This window comes from Lynx canadensis, chromosome E2, assembly GCF_007474595.2.
Source record: "Lynx canadensis isolate LIC74 chromosome E2, mLynCan4.pri.v2, whole genome shotgun sequence".
NCBI lineage: Eukaryota > Metazoa > Chordata > Mammalia > Carnivora > Felidae > Lynx > Lynx canadensis.
In genome coordinates, this window is record NC_044317.1 from 361,147 (window position 1) to 387,042 (window position 25,896).

A 25,896-nucleotide genomic window follows, 5' to 3' on the forward strand; every position below is an offset into this window, starting at 1 on the left:
TATCTATTCATGTGTCTATCTTGTAATCAGGTTGGTTTTTTACTATTGAATTGTTGGAATTCCTTATACATTTTGGAAACAAACCAGTTATGGATATACAGTTTGCAAATATTTTCTTCAATCCCACAGGCTGACTTTCTACTTCGTTATTTCCTTTGTTGTGCAGAAGCTTTTTAGTTTGATGAAAACCTGTCTCTTTTTACTTTCATTGCCTGTGCTTTGGGAGTTACATCCATGAAATCACTGTCAAGGCCAATGTCATGAAGCTTCCCCCCTATGTTTTCCTCTAGGAGTTTTATAGTTTCAGGTCTTATATTAAGTGTTGAGTTTTTGTGTGTATGGTGTAAGATAAGTGTCCAATTTTTAAAATTTTTTTAATGTTTATTTTTGAGAGAGAGACAGAGTGAGAGCAGGGGACGGGCAGAGAAATAGGGAGACACGGACTCTGAAGCAGGCTCCAGGCTCCGAGCTGTCAGCACAGAGCCCCATGCAGGGCTCGAACTTACAAGCCTTCGAGCTGTGAGATCATGACCCAAGCCAAAGTTGGACGCTTAACCAACTGAGCCACCCAGCTGCCCCAGTAAGTGTCCAGTTTTAATACTCGGCATATGGATATCCAATTTCCAAATGCCGTCTGTTGAAGGGTAAAAATCGCAGGATCATCTCGATAGATGTAGAGAAAGTATTTTTTAAGACTCAATACCCCATCATATTAAAACTCTCAAAAGTTAGGAATAGATGCAACTTAGCTCAACATAATAAAGGCCATATAAGAAAATCCACTATTGCCTCACCCCTAACCCCCTGCAGCCAGAGACTTGGCCAGGAGCACAGCCAGAGGCCAGGCCAGGGCTCCAGGGAGGGTCTGGACATTCCCCCGCTCCCCTCTCTGGGGTATGCTGGCGAGTTTCCAGCGTCACTGCAACCACGGGCGACTCTCGCATTTTCTCTCTTTATTAATTTTTGTTCTATAATTTTCCTGTGACATTCAGCCATCCTGGAAAACTGAAGGTTATTACACATATGACGGGTGCTGGAAAGTGGAGGGATCCTGGAGAGAGACTCTAAGACTCCAAGACTGTCACAAATGGTTTCTGCTGGCAACGAATCCAGTCCTCCACCAAACACCCTCAGAGAAGGAGACAGGAGCCACATGGAAGCATTCCATACTGGCTCCGGGACCGGGAAGTCCCACTCCACATCTGACCACTCATGTCTGGCCTCCGCGGAACAGCAGCAGCTTTGCTGGGCTGGCGTCTTCAACTTCAGAACCTTGAATGTTGCCACCAGAGTCCTGCTGTGTGATGCCCTCCTACGCACACCTTAGGGCCCCTGGTGATGAGCTTCCTGGCTGGTGGGCTCAGAGATGAAGACCGGGTATGAATTATGACCCTGCCGGGAGCGGTAAATGACACCATCTCAGTCAGGCACTTGTCACAGACCAAGCGTGGTACACCTGTAAAAATGGCTTTTGTGAATTAGCATTAAGGTTGCTCTGAGTTTGTTCAAGCTGCTATAACAGAGCACCACAGGCTGGGTGACCTATAAACAATTTATCGCTCACAGCTCTGGAGGCTGGAAGTCTGAGGTCGGAGCACGAGAACGGCTGGGTGCCGGTGAGGGTGATGTTCTGGTTTGCAGACCGCTGCTGTCTCCTGGTGCCCTCACAAGGTGGAAAGGTTGACAGAAGTCTCTGGGATCTCTTTAAAAGGGCACTAATCCCATTCGTGCTGGCTCTACCCTTATGACCCAAACACCCCACTTCCAAGTACCATTACATAAGGGTTAGGGCCTCAACATACGAATTTGGGGGGGGGGCACAAGCATTCATTCCATAGCAGGTGCAATGCTGAGAAACCCTGCTTTTGAAACTCACAGGCTGAGGAACACTGTTTGCGATCATAATAGTGGCAACGGGTGTCCAGCTCCCGCCTGGGGTATGAAAGTCACACTGGCCACCGACTCAGGGGAGCCCCAGTGTGAGCTGCTCCCCAACACCCCGTATCTACTTTAACTCTGTACTTCCCCAGGAAGTGGGATTCTGGTCAGGTTCCAAGTCCTGGTCAGAGGCCCATATCTTCACACTGGGCCACAACGACTCGACTTCAGTTCGTTCAGTGTTGTCTGAGCCTGCCATCCCTCCAAATCCCACGGAAGCCTGGCTCATTCTTTACGTGGGAGAACTCCCACCCTGCCCCACGCCCCACTTGCGGCGGCCGCGACGGCTGCGTCTGGCAGTCTCTAAAGGCTGGATCTCAGCAGCCTCCAGGGCATACACTCATGTTTGTTATTATCCAAGCAAGTAGTTTTCAAAGACTTGTGCGAGCACAATGAATCTAAAGTCCAAGCAGGCACCTGATCTTTGCGGCTGGGAAAAGTGCTCTTAAGAGGGGAGATGGCCTGGCTATAAGGAGCGGGGCAGCAGCCGAGGTCACCTCCGTTTGGTGCACTCACCTTCCTCTCCTCAGGTTGCTGCTGTCCCCAGGGGTGGTGGGAACGGTGACGACTCAGCCCCCAGCCTCCTGCGTTCAAACTGTGGCCCTGCCACTGGCAGCTGGACACCCTGGGACAGTTCTGCTTGTCTCCTGCCTCAGTTTCTTCGTCTGCTTCACAGGGTCACGCGAGGAGCACACGAGGAGGTGAAGAGCTCAAGATTGCCTGACCCTGCCTGGCCCAATTGCAGGGCTGCTGAAGAGTCCTAGGCTAGGATTACTGGATTTAGCAACTGAGGCATAATTGCTCGGCATAATCATGCCCTCAAGTGGAAGGTTGTTTGTTGTTTGTCTGAAATTCCAATTTAACTAACTGGGTGTCCTGTATCTGTCCTGGCCGCCCTCTCCAAGTGTGAACTAATCTCCTGGCCCGAGTACCTCCTGCAGGGGACCAGGCAGAGGGTTAGGGAGGGTTGAGGCTTCTCCCCCATGAGGGCTGGCAGTGTGCCCAGGTCCGGACACCCCCCCACCCCGGTCCTTCACCTAGGCTGAAATGGACAGGCGGACCTAAGGGTGAGGCAGCCAATGAAGTGGCCGTCCCAAATGCCAGCCAATAGGGTCATTCCCACTGAAGGGTGCTGGGCCAATCAGAGCTCTCGTAGGAGGGTCTGCAAGACTGGGCAGCCACTGAGCTGGCCTCTCCTGCGCCCTCATGCCGGTGCCCCTCTGGAGACAAATTCCCTTTACTAACAATAACAGATACACTTAAGAGCTTACATTTGTGGCCTTTATTATGGGCCACATGCTGTTCTAGCCACTCCCCACGCGTGTTCCTGCTTTCTGTTGTGTAATAAACCCCTCAGAAACTCAGTGGCATAAAGCATCAGCCATTTCATTATGCTTCGGGAATTTGTGAGTCAGGAACTCACGTAGAGCACAGGGCTGGCTGGTCTCTGCCCCATGTCTGCAGTGTAGGAAAACAGCAGAGACCTAAATTACTCCTCATAAGAAACTAAAGCTAGAGGTTCATGGGGGAGAGTCAGTTGAAGGAGAGGGGAGAGGGCTGGAAAAAAGGAAGCACGAAGCCCCTCCCACAGAAGAAGTCTGCGGAGAAGCAGAGATGTGCTAGGGGGCCGGAAGCGATGGGCTCCCACGCCTTCACCTCCCCACACCCCCACCACCACAGTCCTCACAAACTGGCCCTGCGCACTGGCGCTAAGCCGGGTTGTGGGCCTTGGGAGAAGGAAGGAAGGGATTGGCCCGAGAGCCAGCCCCACAAAGGCAGGGTGACCCAAGCAGGCCAGGCTCATCGGAGAGATGTGGAGGAAGAGAAAGTTCTTGTGGGTGCAGGTGCTCGGGAGGGAAGGGCAGTTTGGGGCCGTTTTAAGCTAAGTGGAGACGTGCACAGCCTTGGGCCAGACACGCGGCTCTGCAACTTGCCAGCTGGCAAGTGCCCTCACTTCTCGGAGCCTCCATTTATTGGCCTGTGAAATGTGGTAAGAATGACATGTTCCTCGTAGCATCATCGTGAAGGTTCCCTGAGGTGTCTGTGTTGAGCTCTCAGGAGGAGCCCCAGTAAGACAGTGGACCTGGGGCCCAGCAGGATCATCTGTGAATGTCAGGAGCCAGAAGGACTTTTCTCAACACTGGGCAGGTGTCTCTCAACTCTTTTTGGGTCCAAAACCCTTGTAGTTGGACACTGGTCGCCCTACAGCCACAGGAGTGCCACCAGGGGGCGCCTAGGGCCAGCACATTGCTCCCTGCCAGGGGTGTGCCTGGGTGCGGTGGCCACGGCTCCCTAACCCCCACCAGCCCCTTCCCGGGGCCCAAGACACAATCCTCCAACACGCCATAGTTTTCCGGGCGGTGGGGGCAGGGGGGGGGGTGGTTTGTTCAAAGTCCTCCCTTCCAACCCCCACTGGGGTCTCTGGCTGTCTGCACCCTAACTTCCAGCACACAGGTAAACCAGACAGAAGCTCCGGAGTGCGTCTCCCGGTGGGAGACTAGAGATAGTTCTCAATCTAGGGTGAGCTGCACCTGGTGTTCGGGATGAGCCTCCGTCTCCAGGACCCCCCTTCCAGAAGCTCCCCAGGGGCTGAGCCTTGACGCACCGGCAGCCTCTGAGCATAGCCCTTCTCAGCCACCGGCCTGGGAGACGATGCCTCTTTGCCCTGCTCCCACACAGACCTCCCCGTCTGCCCCTCCTCACCCCTTCAGACCCAACTTTCCAGAACAAAATGAAATCTCCAGCACCGGGCAGGGATATCTGACAGCAATAAATTTATTAAGTATCCCCTCCCCCAAAAATATAAACACAAACCAGTAAAAAACCAAAAAAACAAAACAAAAGAAACAAAACAAGCCATAAAACATCAGGCCTGCAGCTGACAATAAAGCAGACACAAAAATGGAGGTGACCTATGGCGGGAAGACAGGACTCACGTGGGGTGGGGATGCCGTAAATACTGGAGGACAAGCTCTCGGGGGCCCTAGGGTGCTGTGAGCAGAGCTGGTGGGGGCAAGCCTGGGGGTGGTGTCAGTAGCGACGTGGCGCCAGGGGACAGGCCGCGTGGCCCTGGCCGCAGCCCGGCTCGCCCCTCCAGCCGCTTCACTTGGGGCCCTGAGCCTCGGACTCCTCCTCATCGTCTTCGTACATCTCGCCCTCCTCCTCGGCCGTGGCGTCCTGGTACTGCTGGTACTCGGACACCAGGTCGTTCATGTTGCTCTCGGCCTCGGTGAACTCCATCTCGTCCATGCCCTCGCCCGTGTACCAGTGCAGGAAGGCCTTGCGCCGGAACATGGCCGTGAACTGCTCGGAGATGCGCTTGAACAGCTCCTGGATGGCCGTGCTGTTGCCGATGAAGGTGGAGGACATCTTGAGGCCGCGTGGCGGGATGTCGCACACGGCCACCTTGACGTTGTTGGGGATCCACTCGACGAAGTAGCTGCTGTTCTTGCTCTGGATGGCCAGCATCTGCTCGTCCACCTCCTTCATGGACATGCGGCCGCGGAACACGGTGGCCACCGTCAGGTAGCGGCCGTGGCGCGGGTCGCACGCGGCCATCATGTTCTTGGCGTCGAACATCTGCTGCGTGAGCTCGGGCACCGTGAGCGCGCGGTACTGCTGGCTGCCCCTGGCGGTGAGCGGGGCGAAGCCGGGCATGAAGAAGTGCAGGCGCGGGAAGGGCACCATGTTCACGGCCAGCTTGCGCAGGTCGGCGTTCAGCTGGCCCGGGAAGCGCAGGGACGTGGTGACGCCGCTCATGGTGGCCGACACCAGGTGGTTGAGGTCGCCGTAGGTGGGCGTGGCCAGTTTGAGGGTGCGGAAGCAGATGTCGTACAGGGCCTCGTTGTCGATGCAGTAGGTCTCGTCCGTGTTCTCCACCAGCTGGTGGATGGACAGCGTGGCGTTGTAGGGCTCCACCACCGTGTCCGACACCTTGGGCGAGGGCACCACGCTGAAGGTGTTCATGATGCGGTCCGGGTACTCCTCGCGCACCTTGCTGATGAGGAGGGTGCCCATGCCCGAGCCCGTGCCCCCGCCCAGCGAGTGGGTCAGCTGGAAGCCCTGCAGGCAGTCGCAATTCTCACATTCCTTCCGCACCACGTCCAGGACTGAGTCCACCAGCTCGGCGCCCTCCGTGTAGTGACCCTTGGCCCAGTTGTTGCCAGCCCCGCTCTGACCTGTGGGTGAGGGGGAGAGGGGGCAGGGGGAGCACGAGACTAGTCAGGCCACTCAGAGCACCACTGGGGACACCCTGTGCCCGTCTCCCTCCGTGCAGTGGGGGTGCCCACACCCGCACGCTCCCTCCGTGGCCCTCCATGCTGTGTGCCGGGGACCCCACTGCCTGGTGCCCCGTGTCAAGGGCTCGAGACAGGAATTGAGGACCTGGGCTTGCAGCTCTCGCTCTGCCTCCCTCGGGGGTCCTGGGTGAATCTACCTGTCCCCCTCCCACCACCCCCCCCCCCCGCAGCCCACCCACCCTCTGGCTGGCCATGCTGGCAGTGTAAGCGGTGGCCTCCAGAACCCCAGAATCCCTCACGGCTTGGGGTCTGAATGTGGATTCGAGCCCCTCAGCTGGGGTGTTGAGCTCTGGAAGACAGAAGTGGGGTGAGGGTCTCTGGATCACAGCAATGCTGCCTGCCCATGAACCTGAATCCTCTGGAGACTGACTCGTGTCCTGCCAGCTCTGTAACAGTCTCGTAAGCTTAATTCTCTGCCTTGCACATTGTTCTGCCTGAAATACACAAGTGGTTTCTATTCTCTGCACAGAGCCTTTTCTCTGGGCCCACTGCAACACGGGAAGGTCATTTCTGTCCTGCTAAGTGGCGACTTTGCTCTGTTGTTTCCCTGATCTGGATCTGCCTGTGGTGGGGGTCTGCATCAGAGTGTGGGACAGGGGAAACTTACCGAAGATGAAGTTGTCAGGCCTGAAGAGGTGCCCAAAGGCCCCAGACCGGACACTGTCCATGGTCCCAGGCTCAAGGTCCACGAGAATGGCCCGAGGCACATACTTATGAGCTGAGGAGGAAAGGGGTGGGTTATGTGGGTCACACAGGGGAAGGGACGCCTACCGCCCTGTCCCGCCAGAGTCATGCCGTCACCATGAGTGCTCAGACTCTCTGGGACCAGAGAGGTGGGAACCACGTGTGAAACGGGGATCGTGGTCAACACCTCAGACAGCCGGGACCTCATCCTACGTCAACGTGGGCAGGCTGACATTTCTCCAGTTCGCCGTGGACATCATTTTACACCAGTTGCTAAATAGCCCCTGCTCTGGACCCTCCCAGGGGCCTCCTGCGGGACTTCCAGGACCCTGCCCAGCCCTGTCCATTCCCCTGGACTGTGTATGTGTCGTGCGACCATTACACGTATTTGAATCTCACTAGGGTGGCAGTTTCCAGGGTCCCTTGTCTTTGTTTTGTGAGTCTCGGGTTGCATCTGCCAAGCTGCTGCTAGGCGGGCAGAGATGCCGAGACCCGGCAGGCAAGAAGCCCTCTCCCCACTCCTCCCAGGTCGAGCACGGGGCAAGGCGGGAGCTCACAAGAGGCCTCGTTGTAGTAGACGCTGATGCGCTCCAGCTGAAGGTCCGAGTCCCCCACATAGTTGCCACTGGGGTCTATACCGTGCTCGTCGCTGATCACCTCCCAGAACTGCAGGGGGAAAGGAAGGGTCAGCAGGTGCTTGCGGCCCCCACCAGGCCCTTCCCCTCCCACGGACTCAGCCCTGGGTATAAATTAAGGGGCCTGGATGCAGAGCTTGCACTCACTCCTTTCGGTGACTTTGGAGAAGAGCCCCCAAGCTCTGTCATCTACCAGAAGATTGTCCTAGCAAATAGGCACGTCCACTGTCTGCACGGCGGGCGCGGCCTGCAGCCCTCAGGGTGGTTCCGGGCTCAGCTGACACAGACCCGGGCCCCCAGACTCAGCCCTGCACTTGCTAACCAGGGGCCTGGGGCAGCCACTCCTCCATGAAGGGGTAGTAATAATCACCCTCGCGGAGCGGTTTTCGTTATTTCTCTTTTCAGATGAAGAAACTGAGGCACAGAGATCAAGAACTGCCCACAGCAAGTGACAGGGTCCAGGATATGTGTGCCCTTCGGTGTCAGGGCAAAGGCTGTCCAGAGACAGGGTCCGGCAGTGCCCAGGACACCATCAGCCTCAGCCACCAGGAACCACAGGGGCCCCGAGTGGGGACTGACTTGCCTGGGGCCCCCCAGCCAGTTCTCAAAGACCGGCCCGGCCCCAACCCCCAGGGCTTCCTTCCTCCACTGCCTCCTGCCGTCCACACTGCCCCCCCTCCGACTCCACTCCTGCAGCTGTAGCAGGGCCCAAAAGCCTAGAGCGGGGCCTGCATTCAGGAACAGCACCACCTCTTTCCAGCTGTGTGACCCTGGGCGGGTCCTGAGGATTCTCTGTGCCTCGGGGCCCTCATCCGTTCGGTAGGCGGGATGGGGGAAACAAGGCTTCCTAGGAGTAAAGCGAGTTAATCTGTGTGGAGCGTGTGAGTGGGGGCTTGTAAGTGAGCACACAAAGACACACTCGCCGGGGGGAGGGAAGGCTGCCCAGAGCTCTGCTCTCACCCCAAGGGCATCTCCAAGCTTTTGTGGATACCGTGGGCCCACTCAGGGAGGGTCACTGGTCACACGCTGTGGGACTTCCCGGTGCCCCTCCCCTTTGCTCCCCAGGGTTGGAGTGACTTTCAGAAGATGAATGGGATGAAGGGCTCAAGAAATAACAGACCTCTACACGTGAGTCGTGTGCTGGCAAAAAGACGGCTCAGTGAAAAAAGCAGCAAGAAACCAGTGTGCTCGTCCTCGTCTATATGTAGAGGTCTCTAACAGGCACACAGAGGTCTGCTCCAGGGAGCTGTGCCTGGCAGTGTGGTTCTGGGCTGGGGAAGAGTTCTTTTCACTGGGTACCCTTGGGGTTTGTGGAATTCTCTGTCATGTGTTAATTTCTAAACAACAAAAGATTAGTTTAAAAACCATTTTTAAAACCCTGATAATTATGGGACGCTGGGTGGCTCAGTCGGTTAAGCGTCCAATTTCCCCTCAGGCCCTGATCTCAGGATCTGTGGGTTCGAGCCCCGCGTCGGGCTCTGTGCTGACGGCTTGGAGCCTGGAGCCTGGAGCCTGCTTCGGATTCTGTGTCTCCCTCGCTCTCTGCCCCTCCCGCTCATGTTCTCTCTCTCTCTCCCTCTCTCTTGCTCGGTCTCTCTCTCAAAAAATAAACATTAAAAAATTTAAAACCCTGATCATTATCAACAGTGTTATTATTATAAAATGCATGAAAAGTCTTGTAGTTCGTCCAGAGAAGGTGTGTTTGGAGGTCATCCCTCAGTGAGGACAGGGGCTGGACTTATTCCCCGTTTGTCATTGTTAACTGTTCTTTTACACTGTGTCTGTTAATTTTGTAATTAGAAACAAACACACAGAAATGTCACTGAGGTATTTGCGGCCTGATCAGAGCTTCCTACCACTGCCCTCCTCACTCCCAGGCCTTTGTGAGAGCCTGAGCCAGGGCCTTGGTCCCCAGGGCTCCAAGACACCTCAAACCTCTGGTTTCAGGGACACCCGCAGCCCCTGTAGAGGAGTGATGAGCTCAAGACAACAAGTGTGGGGCCAGCAGAGAGTGATTCAGTCACCCTGCCATCAACATATCTACAGAAAGTTGTTGAAAATGCATCTGTGAGAAGCACGGTCTTCCAGGAGAAGACGACCAGATCCATCCAGCACCAGTCAGTGTGTGCCAGTGACCCCAGCTTTTGGGACCTCAGTTTTCTCAACTGTAAAGTGGACACGATAATAGTACCCACATCACATGGTTAGCACAAGGCCTGATGCATTCAGCAAATGTTGGCTTCAGTGAGTTAAAAGGTCTTAGATGCTATTTATGTTTTAAGAAATTTTAAGTTGTATTTCTTTATTTTGAGAGGTGTATGGAGGGGGGTGAGTGAGGGAGTGGCAGAGAGAGGGAAGAGGAGAGAAAGAATCCTAAGCAGGCCCCACAGGGTCAGTGCAGAGCCTGAGTGGGGCTCAAACTCAGGAACCCTGAGATCATGCCCTGAGCTGAAATCAAGAGTCGGTTGCCTAACCAACTGAGCCACCCTGATGCCCCTTGGATGCCATTTAAAAAAAATTTTTTTTAATGTTTATTTATTTTTGAGAGAGAGAAAGAGACAGAACGTGAGCAGGGGAGGGGAGGAGAGAGAGAGGGAGACACAGAATCCGAAGCAGGCTCCAGGCTCTGAGCTGTCAGCACAGAGCCCGACACAGGGCTCGAACCCACAAGCTGTGAGATCATGACCTGAGCCGAAGTCAGACACTTAAGTGACTGAGCCATCCTGGTGCCCCTAGATGCTATTTAAAATTTTTTTTAATGTTTATTTATTTTTGAGAGAGAGAGCAAAGGAGGGGCGAGAGAGAGGGAGACACAGAATCCGAAGCAGGCTCCAGGATCTGAGCTGTCAGCACAGAGCTTGACGTGGGGCTTGAACCCACAACCACAAGATAATGACCTGAGCCAAGTAGACACTTAACTGACTGAGCCAGCCAGCCACCCCCCTTAGACGCTATTTAAATTTGTAAAGTCATATGTAGAAAGAATAAATAAAAATAAAAGTTAAAAAAAATCATATACTTTGAGATAGTGTGGTGCAGTAAAATAACACCACTGATAGAAGCCGATCTCCAAGACGCATCTTTGAGGGAAAGGCATATTGCATAATGATGCATGGAGTAAAAAAGCAAACCTCACAAAAGATGCTGTATCTCTCTACAAAGATACACAGATAACATGCACAGGAAACAGGCTGGAAGATGGAAACAAAATTGTCCCCCAAGGAGAGCAGAATGTGGAGGCAGGAAGGAGGTGGTAGGCACTTTGGCCTCATCTGCAGTATCTCCACTTTTTAGAAGAATATATTAAGAATTGCTTTTGAAGTTAAAACTAATAAAATGTGATTTAAAATAAGGATCTTGGGGCTCCTGGGTGGCTTAGTCAGTTAAGCATCGGACTCTGGATTTCGGCTCATGATCTCACGGTCAGTGAGATCGAGCCCCCGTCTGAGGCTCTGCGCTGACAGCGTGGAGCCTGTCTGGGATTCTCTCTCCTCTCTCTCTGCTCCTACCCTGCTGGAGCGTGGTCTCTCCCTCAAAAAAATAAACTCTGAAAAATCTTCAGAAAAAATAAGTATCTTATTAGTAAAATAATGTAATATAAAATGAAATATATTTTGTAAATTAAATAAAAATTACGACCATCACTACAGTTGAGAAAACTGCCAGATGGTGTGTGGACCCCAGGGTCCAGGCCGCATTTCCTACCTCAAGACACCGTCACCACCCCCCACCTCCGCCCCGCGGCGCTGTCCGTGGTGCTGATCCGTTGCCGCGTCCGCGCCCAGGGGCCGGCCAAGTGTCTGGGCGGGCACAGGAGCCCCAGGCAGTGGGCGCAGCAGCTCCGCCAGAAGGGAGGGCTAGCCGATTCAGGGGCGTTAAACCCTTTTAGGTCCTCGATGTCTTTCCCCGCTTCGAGCACAGAGAGCGTTACCCTGACCCATTTAGGAGGCGCTGGGAGAGGAGGCGGGTGCGAGGGAAACCGGAAATCCCTCCCCCCACTGGCCGTCAGGGCCAGGGTCCGGGCCCGCCCCTCCCAGGCTCCGCCCAGCGGCCGAGAGAAGGGGGTGCAGACAAAGGCTCCTGGCCGGCCCTGCACCCCAGGGGAGGAGGGCGAGGCCCCCAGATTCATCCGCCTGTTGAATGGACGCGGTGGAGGGGGGGGTGGGCATACCCGATATATCCATGCAGACCTAAACTCAAAACTCCCGCCGTGTCCCCCCTGGGCGGGTTGCCTCAACTTCCTGGAGGCGACCCTTGGAGGAGGGCGATACCCCATCTCACCACATACCTGCGAGGTGGTGCGCCTAGAGCACCTGGCACAGCGCTCAATACGCAGCGACCATTGTCATGAGTCAGTAATGCGCCAAGCTCACCCTCAGGACAGATGTGTTCTCTCCTGGCCCCAGTCTCCCTGACTGCCCTAGATCCCCCACAGCCAGGCCCCTCCCTAGAGCAGGGACCCAAGCTGAGTCAAGCACCACCCAAGGACCTGCAAGCCTGCTGATCGTGATGGAAAGGAAAAGTTTGCTCTCTCCCCTCACCTGGGAGCCCCAAACCCCCAAACTAGTATGGGATTAGGAGACTGAAATGGCCAGTGCACTGCCTGTCCACAGGGCAGATGGCAGCATCCACTAAGCCCGTACATGGGGCCTAGCCCAGGGGCTTTGAATACTTTCCGAGACAAGGAGGCCAGAAGGAAAGGGCTTGACAGCTGCCACTGGTCACCAAAGAAGGCAGCGGTGGGAAAGGGAGAAGCAATCCCCCTCCCTGCAAAACCCATCTCTCCCTGGTTTGAACTGTTAGAAAGGATCAGATATTAATGTTTAAAACAACATACAGTAAGAAAATCAACCCAAAAGGAATAAAAAGTAATGAGCAATCTCTAAGAAGCAGGAAAAAAAAATCTCCCCGGAGGACACTGTCTGGCACTCAGGCTACTGCCCTCTGCCTTTCTTCCTCCCACCCTGCCCTCCTGGCCGTCCCCCCACCTCAGCAATACCTCTGGCGTGGACTTGCCTTTGCCTTGTACATTGTCCTGGTCCCGGTCACAGAAGGGAGGGGTGCATAACTGGACTCACTACACCCCCAGGCTCAGGCAGGACTGGGGACTGCCCTCCTCCCCCCAGTGACCCTTGACACCCCCCCCCCCAAGCAGATGTTCAGGGCAGGCCTGGCCCCTGTGACCACATTAGTGAGCCCTCCGCCCCTCCCACCTGGCCAGGGCAGCTGTCAGTGACTGCCCCAGGAGCCCTGATTTGATTTGAGGCCATCATCCCCCGGGCCTCCCCCTCCCCCAGGTCCCCTTCCTGGGGCAGACACAGCTGTCTCCTTGGGTGATTAGGGAGTCTCCCTGGTTCCACCCCTCCACCCCATCCAAGTCGCCTCCACCCTAGAGAAGTTGCAATTTACATGTCAGCCACGAGGCTGCCCCAGCCCTGTCGTAATTAGCTTTTTGTTCTTGCCTGGTTTCCATGGCAACAGCCTCCAGAGGAACCTTTTCCTAGGCCCCTTCCCCTCCAAGACCTGTCTCCTCCCACAGCCTCCTTCGGGAAACCCGCCCTCCACCGTTCCCACCCCGCGTCCCTGGCCTTGGTCCCTGACAAAGCCGCTCCTGCGGCCCCGTTTTGTTCTGAGGGGTGCCCCAGTGGGCAGCAGCACCCACCCAGCCTGAGCCCTAGGCTGGCCGTCTGCAGAGCGTGGCTCTGTCTCGCACTTGCTGTGTGACCTTGGCCAAGGGACAATCTCCAGGATGTGACTGACACCTGTCTCCTGGGTTCCAGCGGGGAATATAGGACCTCTTCTTCCCCTCAGTCCCAACATCTGTGAGGTGGGCTAACAACAGTGGAGGGGAGGCGCCGGGCGGTGATGCAGCTGTCCATCCCGGGAGCCGGGCTTTGTTCCCGCGTCCTACCCCCAGACTCCGCGGTCCCGGGGTGGGTACTGCCCACCCAGCTCCACCGGGTGCTCTGACCAGGCTGGGCTGAGCCGAAGGAGAGTCCCGGCCCGGACCAAGGTCACCCCGACTTTGTGCCCAACCCTTCCCCCCAACAAAGGAACAGGGTGGGGTCAGGAAGCCCAGGGCTGTAAGAGGGAGGTTAGGGACACGGGGGTGGCCTGGCCGCTGGGAGGACATCCTGTTGCTGGGGGGTTGGGGGGGGGGGGGCGGGCGGAGTGGGTGCACGGCCGACAGAATCGTTACGGCTTTGAAGGGTGACGCCCCACCCAAACCTGTCCACCCATCCATCAGGCTCAAGGCTGCGTAGGGACCCCGGAGAAGAGGGCCACGCCCAGACAGTCCCCGCAGCCGCAGCCGCTGACTCGAGCCGTGCTCCGGCAGGACAGAGGTGCCCGGGCAGGGACAGAGGACACACGGCGTGCAGGTGGCAGGGCGGGGATCCCGATGCCCCGGTCGCCCGCCCGCCGCGGGGCCCGGCTCGTCCCTTTGTTCTCTCTCGGCTTCGCAGGGGCGAGTGCGACGCGGGGTGCGGCTCGCGGGGCCCGGGCGTCCCTGCTTCCCTCCCTCCGGGGCCCGGCGCGGGGTGGGGGTGCGGGGGCGCGCGGGTCTCGGGCCCGGAGCGGGGCGGGGGTGCGGCGGCGCGCCTCCTCACCTTGGCCCCGATCTGGTTGCCGCACTGGGCCTGGATGTGCACGATCTCCCTCATGCTCGGTGCGGGCGGCGGGCGGCTGCGGGACACGCGCGTACAGGCCGGGGCTGGCTGCGGAGGCTCGGGCGTCCCCGCCGCCCGCTCTTATAGGCCGGGCCCCGCCCGCCGCGCCCGGCCTGGCGTCACCGGGCGCGGCCAATCGGAGGGCGCCGCCGCAGAATGCGGAACCGGGCAATCAGCACCGCGCATCCCCACTCGGCCGCGCGCTGCGGCCTCCCTCGCCGCCGCCGGGGTCTGGGGCCCGCGGGGGGGCGGGGGGCGGGGGGCGGGGGTGGGTGGGCCGCACACTGAAAGGAGGGGCTGCGGGCTCCGGGGAGGACAATAGAGGCCCTCTCGCTCTCGGACGCCGCCTGGGCCGCCCTCCCCGGTCCCAGCGCAGCGGCAGCCCCACCCTGAGGCTTTGCAAGGACAGCCTTTCTCCCCCACACCCGTTCAGGGACCCCCCCACGTTCCCACCCCAAAAGACCGAGATGGACGCCTCTCAGCTCCCTGTCGCGTGGCAGGAAGGGACAAACAAGGTACTCGGAGCTTTGCCGGATCCTTGGGTGGGGGACGCGGGGAAAGGCTGCAGCAGTCACCGAACCCTCCAGAAGAGAGCAGGGGGCAGGGCTCAGAAACGCCGAGTCAGAAGGGCGGTGGGAGAGGGTGGCAGCTTCTGCAGGGGGTTGCGATCCTGCCTCCTCCTCCCCAGGGGCCTGCCACGCGATTCCAGACGGACCTTGCACATGTCCACAGCGCCTGCCATGGGTCCGCTGCTCAGTGAATACCGGTGTCAGGAACGGTCACAAGGACACAAGCCAGTCCAGGGACTGACAGGGTGGGGGGTGGTGGGCAGTGGGTTCTGTCTGGTTCACCTCCTGACTTCACTTGTACCCCTAGACCCTTGGTCCAAGTGAGGCCAGCACAACGTGGTGGTGGGGGGGGGGGGTCTATGTGGTGAGATGGTGTGTGCCTAAGGCAGAGGGGTTGGGGCTCTTGGGGGAAAAACTGGGAGGGGGTCCCCTGGTCAGAAAAGAAGGGAGAGAAAGAGGCAGACGAGCCGCGCGGACGTTGTGCCACGTCTCGATGCCATCCTTCTGATGTTTCAGTAAGAAAATGTTCCAGGGCCTCAGTCACAGTGCCCGGAGGTTCCACAAGCAGCCGGCGGTGCGCCTGTGTGTCCTGGGTGTGGCTGTGCACAAGCCCTCTTTCCCTCCTGAAGTCTCCAGTTTGGCTAGTCCAGAAATGGGTCTTTTGTTCTCCCAGAGACACCCCTCCCCCACAACACGTCCACGATGTGGCTTTCCGTGGTTGGCTTCTGGCTGCCTGGGCCCCTCCCTGCCTCCCCCCCCCGCCCCCACACCCCTGTTCAGGGGGTGGTGAGCCTTGGCTTCTGGCTGCCTGGGGCCCCTCCCTGCCTCTCCCCCCCCCCCGACACACACCTGTTCAGGGGTCGTTGGTGAGCGTCTGGCTCTTCCCCGGAGCTGGCTGCACCTCCCCGTCTGAGCGAAGGAAGCGCTTTGCGGCACCCTGCTGGCCAGGACCCATTACCCACATGCCCTGCCTCCCTGAGTGATGGTTCAGGCCAGGCCAGCGCCCTCCATCCCAGAGGGCTCTGGTGCCAGGTTCAAGCTGACTCACCATCCTGTCTCCAGCAAAGGCTGGCCCTGCCGGGAACCAGCTCCTGGCCTCGAGGCCAGCGGTCTGGGCTGAAGCTGCCAGCATGGGTGGGGGCTGGCTGGGGCAGCGCTGCGGGGCGGCTGGCCGGGGGCTGCAGGAGCCCTCAGCGTTACTAGACCTGCCTTCAAAACTGGCTGGTACCGTCACTTTGGCCTCCGCCGAACCTGTATGAGGAGGGGGTCGTCTGTGCGCTCGGTGTGTGCGGAGCAAACCAGGTGGGCTCTTCAGTGAGAAACCAGGACCGCAAAGAGGGGGGACCCAAGGCTTTCTGGCACCAGGCAGCATGGTTCAGCCCAGATGTCCACTCCCTTGGGGTGTGGACTGGGACAGGCCTGGACAGACTCACTCCATTCGGGGAGGCCTTGCCCAAACGCTTCCCAGAGCTGGCTGAGCCACAACCGCCTTCCAGAAGGGCAGTGCTGGGGGAGGGCAGACCCCAGCCCGCAGCCCACTCTACACTGTGGGCCCCTCCACGTTGTTCAGAGCAGACAGGAGGAGGGGTGCCATGACCGGGCCGAGAGAGGGGTGTGCTCGGGCTGAGGTCGAGATGCGTCACGGGGGTCCAGCTTTGGCTGCAGCCTGGACAGTGGCGAGTCGTGGCGCCATGGCGGTGTCTGGGGCGGTGCAGTGCTGCTCCTGCTGTCTCTTCACTCTGGTTGCTCTGAGCTGAAGAGAAAAGCGGACACGGGCTCAGAGCAGGTGTGAGTGCCCCCCCCCCGCCACACTCTCCCCTGGCCGGCTGCAGGCACTCTGGGTCCTTTGGGGCTATGGGCTTTTTCCTTCTTTTCTTATTTCTTTTTAATTAATCCAAGTTAGTTAGCATATAGTGCAACAATGATTTTTTTTTTTCAACGTTTATTTATTTTTGGGACAGAGAGAGACAGAGCGTGAAGGGGGAGGGGCGGAGAGAGAGGGGGACACAGCATCGGAAGCAGGCTCCGAGCCATCAGCCAGAGCCCGACACGGGGCTCGAACTCCCGGACGCGAGATCGTGACCTGGCTGAAGTCGACGCTCAACCGACTGCGCCACCCAGGCGCCCCTCAAGTTCATTTTTTTTTTTTTCAACATTTATTTATTTTTGGGACAGAGAGAGACAGAGCGTGAACGGGGGAGGGGCAGAGAGAGAGGGAGACACAGCATCGGAAACAGGCTCCGGGCTCCGAGCCATCAGCCCAGAGCCCGACACGGGGCTCGAACTCACGGACCGCGAGATCGTGACCTGGCTGAAGTCGGACGCTTAACCGACTGCGCCACCCAGGCGCCCCTCAAGTTCATTTTTTTTTTTTAAATTTTTTTTTCAACGTTTTTTATTTTTTTTGAGAGACAGAGCACAAGCAGGGTAGGGGCAGAGAGAGAGAGAGAGAGGGAGACACAGAATCGCAAACAGGCTCCAGGCTCTGAGCCATCAGCCCAGAGCCCGACGCGGGGCTCGAACTCCCGGACCGCGAGATCGTGACCTGGCTGAAGTCGGACGCTTAACCGACTGCGCCACCCAGGCGCCCCTCAAGTTCTTTTTTTTTTTTTAAATTTTTTTTTCAACGTTTTTTATTTATTTTTGGGACAGAGAGAGACAGAGCGTGAACGGGGGAGGGGCGGAGAGAGAGGGAGACACAGAATCGGAAACAGGCTCCAGGCTCTTGAGCTGTCAGCACAGAGCCCGACGCGGGGCTCGAACTCGTGGACCGTGAGATCATGACCTGAGCCGAAGTCGGACGCTTAACCGACTGAGCCACCAAGGTGCCCCAAGGCTATATATTTTATTTTATTTTTTTCAATGTTTATTTATTTTTTTTGGGACAGAGAGAGACAGAGCATGAACGGGGGAGGGGCAGAGAGAGAGGGAGACACAGAATCGGAAACAGGCTCCAGGCTCTGAGCCATCAGAGCCGACGCGGGGCTCGAACTCCCGGACCGCGAGATCGTGACCTGGCCGAAGTCGGACGCTCAACCGACTGCGCCACCCAGGGCCCCTCAAGTTCATTTTTTTTTTTTTTCAACATTTATTTATTTTTGGGACAGAGAGAGACAGAGCATGAACGGGGGAGGGGCAGAGAGAGAGGGAGACACAGAATCGGAAGCAGGCTCCGGGCTCCGAGCTGTCGGCGCAGAGCCCGACGCGGGGCTCGAACTCACGGACCGCGAGATCGTGACCTGGCTGAAGTCGGACGCTTAACCGACTGCGCCACCCAGGCGCCCCTCAAGTTCATTTTTTTTTTTTTTTAAATTTTTTTTTCAACGTTTTTTATTTACTTTTGGGACAGAGAGAGACAGCGTGAACGGGCGAGGGGCAGAGAGGAGGGAGACACAGAATTGGAAGCAGGCTCCAGGCTCTGAGCCATCAGCCCAGAGCCCGACGCGGGGCTCGAACTCACGGACCGCGAGATCGTGACCTGGCTGAAGTCGGACACTTAACCGACTGCGCCACCCAGGCGCCCCTCAAGTTCATTTTTTTTTTTTTTCAACGTTTATTTATTTTTGGGACAGAGAGAGACAGAGCATGAACGGGCGAGGGGCAGAGAGAGGGAGACACAGAATCGGAAGCAGGCTCCAGGCTCTGAGCCATCAGCCCAGAGCCCGACGCGGGGCTCGAACTCACGGACCGCGAGATCGTGACCTGGCTGAAGTCGGACACTTAACCGACTGCGCCACCCAGGCGCCCCTCAAGTTCTTTTTTTTTTTTTTTCAACATTTTTTTATTTTTGGGACAGAGAGAGACAGAGCATGAAGGGGGAGGGGCGGAGAGAGAGGGAGACACAGAATCGGAAGCAGGCTCCAGGCTCTGAGCCATCAGCCCAGAGCCCGACGCGGGGCTCGAACTCCCGGACCGCGAGATCGTGACCTGGCTGAAGTCGGACGCTTAACCGACTGCGCCACCCAGGCGCCCCTTTTTTTTTTTTTTTTTTTTAAATTTTTTTTTTCAACGTTTATTTATTTTTGGGACAGAGAGAGACAGAGCGTGAACGGGGGAGGGGCAGAGAGAGAGGGAGACACAGAATCGGAAACAGGCTCCAGGCTCTGAGCCATCAGCCCAGAGCCCGACGCGGGGCTCGAACTCACGGACCGCGAGATCGTGACCTGGCTGAAGTCGGACGCTTAACCGACTGCGCCACCCAGGCGCCCCTTTTTTTTTTTTTTTTTTTTTAATTTTTTTTTCAACGTTTATTTATTTTTGGGACAGAGAGAGACAGAGCATGAACGGGGGAGGGGCAGAGAGAGAGGGAGACACAGCATGGGAAACAGGCTCCAGGCTCTGAGCCATCAGCCCAGAGCCCGACGCGGCGCTCGAACCCACGGACGGCGAGATCGTGACCTGGCTGAAGTCGGACACTTAACCGACTGCGCCACCCAGGCGCCCTCAAGTTCATTTTTTTTTTTTTTAATTTTTTTTTCAACATTTTTTATTTATTTTGGGACAGAGAGAGACAGAGCATGAACGGGGGAGGGGCAGAGAGAGAGGGAGACACAGAATCGGAAGCAGGCTCCGGGCTCTGAGCCATCAGCCCAGAGCCTGACGCGGGGCTCGAACTCACGGACCGCGAGATCGTGACCTGGCTGAAGTCGGACGCTTAACCGACTGCGCCACCCAGGCTTTAATTTTTTTCAACGTTTTTTATTTATTTTTGGGACAGAGAGAGACAGAGCATGAACGGGGGAGGGGCAGAGAGAGAGGGAGACACAGCATGGGAAACAGGCTCCAGGCTCTGAGCCATCAGCCCAGAGCCCGACGCGGGGCTCGAACTCACGGACCGCGAGATCGTGACCTGGCTGAAGTCAGACGCTTAACCGACTGCGCCACCCAGGCGCCCAATGCAACAATGATTTCAGGAGTACATTCCTCAGTGCCCCTTCCCCATTCAGCCCATCCCCCCTCCACAACCCTCCCGTAACTGTTTGTTCTCCGTATTTAAGAGTCTCTTGTGTTTATGCCTTTTTTTTTTAAACATATTTATTTATTTGACAGAGAGAGAGAGAGAGAGAGGGAATGAGCAGGGGAGGGGTGGAGAGAGAGGGAGGAAGAATCGCAAGCAGGCGCTGTGCTGTCAGCGCGGAGCCCCGTGCAGGGCTCCGTCCCAGGAAGGGTGAGATCGTGACCTGTGCCGAAATCAGGAGTGGGACGCTTAGCTGACTGAGCCGCTCAGGGCTGTGGCTTCTTCACCTGGGCAGGCCAGCCACGGTTTCTGGCTGGTTTCTGGGACTCACTTCACCCTGTTCTCACCCTCAGCCCCACCCCTGCCCCTCCCCCTTCCTCCTCCCTCTGGCTGCAAGCAATTTCCAGAAAGAGGCAAGACGGATGGTGGAGGTGATGCAGCGAGCACAGCATTTATTACAGGCCACTTCCCAGCCCTGAGACCCTGGGCTGACACTGGCTCACTGCTTCAGGCCGACAACCCCGCCTTGGCCTGAGCAGGCACTGGCCGGCGCCGTCTGCCAGATACGTGGGGTGCACACAGATGGCCACCCCAGCCCCCATGCTCTCTGGTCACCGCTGAGCCTTGGATCAGCCCCGCCCTCCGCTGGAGCCCGTGCAGACACGGTCCCTCTGCCTGAAACAGCAGCTCACTTCTTCCTGAAGCAGGCCTGTGAAGCCAGGCCGGCTGGTCACAGAGTCCCTTTTCCAGAGGCCCTCCCGGGGAGCAGCGCTTGTCATTCGGCCCACGCAGAGACTTCGCATCCCGACAGGCCAAGGGGCACAGATCCAAAGACTTGGCAGCAAAGGTGGGTGTCCTGCCTGGTGCCTGGCTGGAGGTGGAGCGCTCCAGGGGTGGGCAGAGTCCCCGTCCAGGGGCCCAGGACCCACCTCTAGTGCCTGCGGCCCCGCCATCTCCCCAGCCTCCAGTCTCCACAGCAACTCCTGGAGGTCTGTGCTCTCTCCCTTCTCGGGCCCAGAGGGTCCATGCCTCCGCACCGCCAGAGATCGGCTCGTCCGTCCCCTTTGGCAAGTGCCTGCCCCTGTCGCACAGGAATCAGGCCATAGGATATCCCCACTCCCTCTGCCCGGCACCCTGGCCCCGAGCCCGCAGCCTCACCATGAGCACAGCAGCACCTCTTGGAGCGTCTTCCGGAGCTCCTGGCTGCGGAAGGCGTAGATGAGGGGGTCGACGATGGAGTTGCAGATGATGAGGGTGAGGAAGAGGTTGAAGTTCTTGAAGACGCAGCCACAGATGGGGTGTCGAGGGCAGAGGACCATGAGCGAGAGGTGCAGGAAGAAGGGGCCCCAGCAGAGAAAGAAAATGCCCAGCAGGATGGTGAGCGTGGCCGCGCCCTTGAGGCCCAAGCCCTGGTGGACGGGGCGCTGCCGCTTATGCCGGGCGATGCCCGCGCGTGCTGGCACGCCCGGGCGAGCATGTGGACGTACAGCACGGCCATGAGCACCAGCATGGCCACAAAGAAGCTGACGAGACAGAGCAGGACGGCCGTGTGATGGTAGTAGGCGATGAAGAGCGTGCTGGAGAGGACGCTAGCCACCCAGATAGCTGAGATAGCCCGCCACGCCCGGGGCAGCGTGACGATGCTGTGGTACCGCAGCGCGTAGAAGATGGAAATGTAGCGGTCCACGGCGATGGCGCCCAGGAAGCAGAGGCTCGACACCATGGCGCCACAGACCAGCACGTCAATGACGTCGTCCAGCTGGCACCACGGCGGCCCGGCCGGCCAGGGCGCCTGCCTCCAGCAGCAGCATGACGGCCGTCTCCAGCACACTGCTCACGCTCACCAGCAGGTCGGACACGGCCAGGCAGCAGATGAAGTAATACATGGGCGAGTGCAGGTTGCGGTCTTGGCAATGGCGGCCACACCAGCACGTTCCACCACGCTCACCAGCCCCAGGCTGAGAAAGAGTCCGTCGGGAACGGACACCTCCAGGCACGGGGCCCTGTCTGGTTGGCGGCCAGCCCGAGGCGCGGGGCGGCTGGGGAGGTGGAGTTGAGGGAGCCCAGCAGCCTCCTCGGGGGGCCCTGCACGGACATAGTCCGCCAGGGAACAGGAACGGGGCCTCACTCTGCGGCGTCCTGCTCAGCAACGGTGCTTCCAGCAGGCTTCGTCGGTCTCCCGGGGCCGCCCTCGCAGTCACCCTCTCCCCGTCCGGACAAATGTCAGCTCAGGCACAATGCAGCTGGAAAGACCCCAGCCTCCCACCAGAGCGGTCACTTCTCGGCCAGGACCCCAAGCTCCCTTGTACCAACCTCTAGTCTCTCTGGACCCTCGGCCCACCTCCCCACCTCTTCCGTGGAGGTGCGGTGGCTCGGGTCCGGACATACGTTTTTCTGTGCCTCTTGCTGCCTCGTGGCCGGCCAGGCCTCCTGCTTCCCCAGGCCCGGGGTGGGCTGAGGTCCCAGAAAGAATGAAGCCTTTCTCCGGTTCTTCCAAGTCCCCAGAGCCCCTCCTCCTGAGGGCGGCCACATGATGGGCGTGCACCCTGGACGCACCATCAGAGAGCACCCATGGTACCCCGGCCTGCTGCCAGGCAACACAAATGGCATCCAGGGCCGTCCTCACTCCAAGGGCCCTGGACCTTCAAGGGCCCTTCAGGGCTCGGCTGGGGATCTCCCGTCACCTGTGCTCCACCATCACTCCCAGCCTGGCTCTGCTCCCGGCATCTGTTTGCATGTGGGCGGGGACGGGTGGCGGGGGGGGGTTCTCCTCTAAATCTACCCCAAGACTTCTAACCTCCTCCAGGCCCGCTGCAAACACCCCTTCCTGGAGCCATCTCTGATCCCGGACACCCACCTGATACCACTCTGCCTTGGGAACAGCCATTGGCTGTTGACCACCCCGGCCTGCAACACCCCACGTTAAATGCGAAGGGTAGCCCCTGCCCCCGAGAACCCCACCCCCTTCACTGAGACCTGCTGCAGGGCATCCTGGTCACAACAGCCTTTTGCCCGGCCTCATCCTCCACTGGGGGAGGGGCAAGCCCCATTTCCTCTGCGGAAGAAACCACTTCAAGGGCAGACCTCGGTCTGCGACCACGTGGTGCGCTGCCCGAGCCACCGCGCAGCCTGCGGGCACCTCGCCCCAGAGCGCCCAGTGCTTTCTCACCGAAGACTGCAATCTCTCCTCTAAAGGGCGAGGGTGGGCGGGGGAATCGAACTGTTGGTTGACAGGCAGAGAAAATCCGGAGCGAGAAAGGGGAGTGGCTCGTTCTGTGGTGGTGGTGGGGCCAGGAGGGGACCGGGAGGGAGGTCTCGGTGTTTCGAGCGTATCTGTGACGTTCCCGTTGAAGCCAGGTGGCCTCTGATGGCAGGGCCCACACGTGTGACCACACGTCAGTACCCGCTTGTATACTCATCACACAAACTCACAAAGCTCCTTTACCCCCTTTGGTTTGTGCTCTTTATTGAAGTACCTCATACGTAAGAAGTACACAAATCATAAAAAGTGCAGGTGAGTGGGTGCCCCAACTCCACACAGCCGGGAAAGCAGCACCCAGATCAAGCCATCAAACATGAACTGCACCAGAACCCTTGGGGCATCCCCCCTGCCCTGGGAGCCACCCCATGACCACCAGTGAATTCTGTGTGTGTGCTTTCCCGCTTTCCTCTGCTTCGCGCTCAGACACCCGTGCGGGTGCGAGCAGCGGTCCTTGGCGTACAGAGCACCCTGGACGTCTCCCCAGACCCGCCAGGCGTTCCTGTCCCATCTTCTGGTGGACACAGGGAAGGGCTCCCGCGGGGCAACGCCTAGCAACGCACGTGTCTGTTTCTGGCACGAGCACCGCCCCCCCCCCACCATAGAAGACGAAAAGCCCAAACCCCCCAGGAACCAGGCACATGATGGAACACACCAACCTCCCCCCCCCCCGACCCCGGCCCGTCCCAGCTTTATGCCTTCTGTGGACTCCACCTCCCACTCTCTCGCCTGATGGAGAACTCCAAAGGGAGCAAAGGCTCCCAGGACCACAGGGTGGTGCCACGGCCAGTGGGGGTGGCCCCAGGACTCACACTGCGGCTGTCCATCACCAGGGACCAGCTTCTTGACCACCTCCACATGTGGGGGCACCGACCAAGAGTCTGTCATGGGAGCAGCCTTGTCCCCCGCCTCTGTGCCGTCACACTTCAGGGCTGTTAGTATTTCCAGCTCCACAAATGAGGCCTTTAAGATGGACGCGCCCTCCCCCCCCCCCCCCCCCCCCGGCCTGAGACTTCAAAGGGCCTGAGAACTGGACAGCCTCTGGCGGACAACCAGTCTTCTTCCTGGTGAGGCCTCGAGACTCCCCATCTGGTTCTGATGTGCCTGTTGAGGACTTCACGGGAGGGAGACAGTCAGCGTTGTGATTAGTTACGGTTGTGAGGGGAAGGGTCTAAAGGAAATCACAGATAATCCCCAAGGCCTCTTATAGCAACTCCGACCTCCAGTGCCCCTAAGGGAAACTGAGGGACGGCCAGGGGACAGGTGGTGGACACAACTGTCCCCTCGGAGCACGTGTCAACATGAGACAACGTGCCTGACCCACACGTGAGGAGGCTGTTAAGAGCAGAAACCCCTCAGTCGTCGTGTCCCCAGCACCAAGCGCAGTGCCAGGCGCACGCAGGCCGAAACACGCGAGCATTCGATGGGTCGAGGAGCTCCGTGTGGGGGCTGGGGTGCAAAGTCCGGTGGGATACCTGTGCTAGCCGTGGCCACAGCAGGAGGTAGGGGTGGGTCACTGACCACGGGCCCAGGCCCTGTCCTTCACAGAGGTTACCCCCGAGGGCCAGCCGGGGGACACGGCCGCATGAGCAGACATGTGGGGCGTGCAGCCCGGTCCCCCTGACACTGGACACGGCGAGGGGGGGCTGTGGGGGTGGGGGGAGGATCTCGGGAAGGCCTGGTCAGGGGGTCACAGGGGTTCTTTGAATCAGGGAGGGGAAGGTCTGCGCCCACCCTGCAGTGTCCGCGCCAGAGACCTGAGGTAGGGTCTGGCTTGGTGGGAGAGGGCACAACGCATCAGCCCCGGGAGGAGCCGATTCACGCTCACCTGGACACCGGGGGGCAGGTCGAGTCTTAGAGCGGATGTTCAGACGTGGGACCTGGCTGTCTTCTCTCTCCAAAGAAAACAAAGAACTGCAAGTAATAACCTAAACCCAACCAGCCTGGCTGAGCACTGATGAGCTGTTAGTCTCTCAGGACAGCAGGCCCAGAGGTGAGCAGTTTCATCACGGGCTGGGGCCAGCCTCTCTCTGCTTCACTACCCTAGGACACTGGCTCTTCATTTTGGAGGCCGCCGACTCCTGGTTGCAAAATGGCTGCTGCAGCTCTGGACATCACCTCCCCATCTGGATGTATTTAAGGCTGGAAGAGGCAGGGTGCCAAGTTCTCCTTGCTTGCCTGTCATTTTCAGAGAACAAACCCTTCGTGGAGGAACCCAGTAGACTCTTGTCCTATAGGCTGAAGCTTACCGCAGGACACCCTAACAGGAGACCTGTGCGTCCAGGACAGTCTGGGATGATCTCACACTCAATCCCACCTACCGAATCCAGTTATGGGGACAAGGAATGAAGACACCAACACATCTGTGGGACACATGCCCTGGCCAGGGGTGTTCAAAGCAGAGGCTTCTGTTCACCCACAGATAACCTCACGGACGTCCCCAACAGGTGACTGCACAGTGAGGCCAGGAAGAACACTTCCTAGGAAGAGGGACTTCCTAGGAGGCAGGCCTCCGGACCAGGGCTCAGAAGACACCGATCCTGGCCCACCCAGAGCACGCCAGCAGCACCCCGCCCACCCGCCTCGTCTGCCGCCTACAAGGGTGGGGATCAGGGCTGGGAGGGCACCCAGCAGCCAAGAGCACCCAGCTCAGGGACCTTGGCCCTTCCACAGCCAGTCAGGCTCCTGAGTCAGAGGCAGCCCTATTTGGTGGCAAGCTGTCAGGCGGCCCAGGGCCAGGGCCAGGACTCGCCCGGTGATGAGCCCCCCCATGCCGTGCTCACTCCCTAATCAAATGCCCCCTAGCCTCCGCCATGACGTTCCAGAGTGGCCAGGACAGCCTTTCCAAAGCCTGCGTCTCAGCCTCCCTCCAGCTCGGGGCTGCCCTG

The 25,896-nt window shown here is 58.4% G+C and overlaps 1 protein-coding gene and 1 long non-coding RNA gene across 2 annotated transcripts; one reads left to right on the plus strand and one right to left on the minus strand.

Moving 5' to 3' along the window:
- Window positions 1-542: 542 nt before the first annotated feature.
- On the plus strand, window positions 543-1,565 carry LOC115502973. Its single transcript, XR_003965265.1, has 2 exons — window positions 543-580; window positions 993-1,565. It is a non-coding gene; the product is annotated as an uncharacterized LOC115502973 (long non-coding RNA).
- A 3,128-nt stretch (window positions 1,566-4,693) lies between these two features.
- TUBB3 (tubulin beta 3 class III) lies at window positions 4,694-25,428 on the minus strand. Its single transcript, XM_030299203.1, is given in 12 exon segments — window positions 4,694-6,116; window positions 6,844-6,954; window positions 7,478-7,586; window positions 14,164-14,271; window positions 15,841-15,970; window positions 16,436-16,545; window positions 20,263-20,830; window positions 20,908-21,199; window positions 21,202-21,512; window positions 21,514-21,655; window positions 21,658-21,747; window positions 21,750-25,428. Coding segments are annotated over 12 exon segments (3,144 nt in total). The 5' UTR covers window positions 21,847-25,428; the 3' UTR covers window positions 4,694-5,040.
- Window positions 25,429-25,896: the final 468 nt, after the last annotated feature.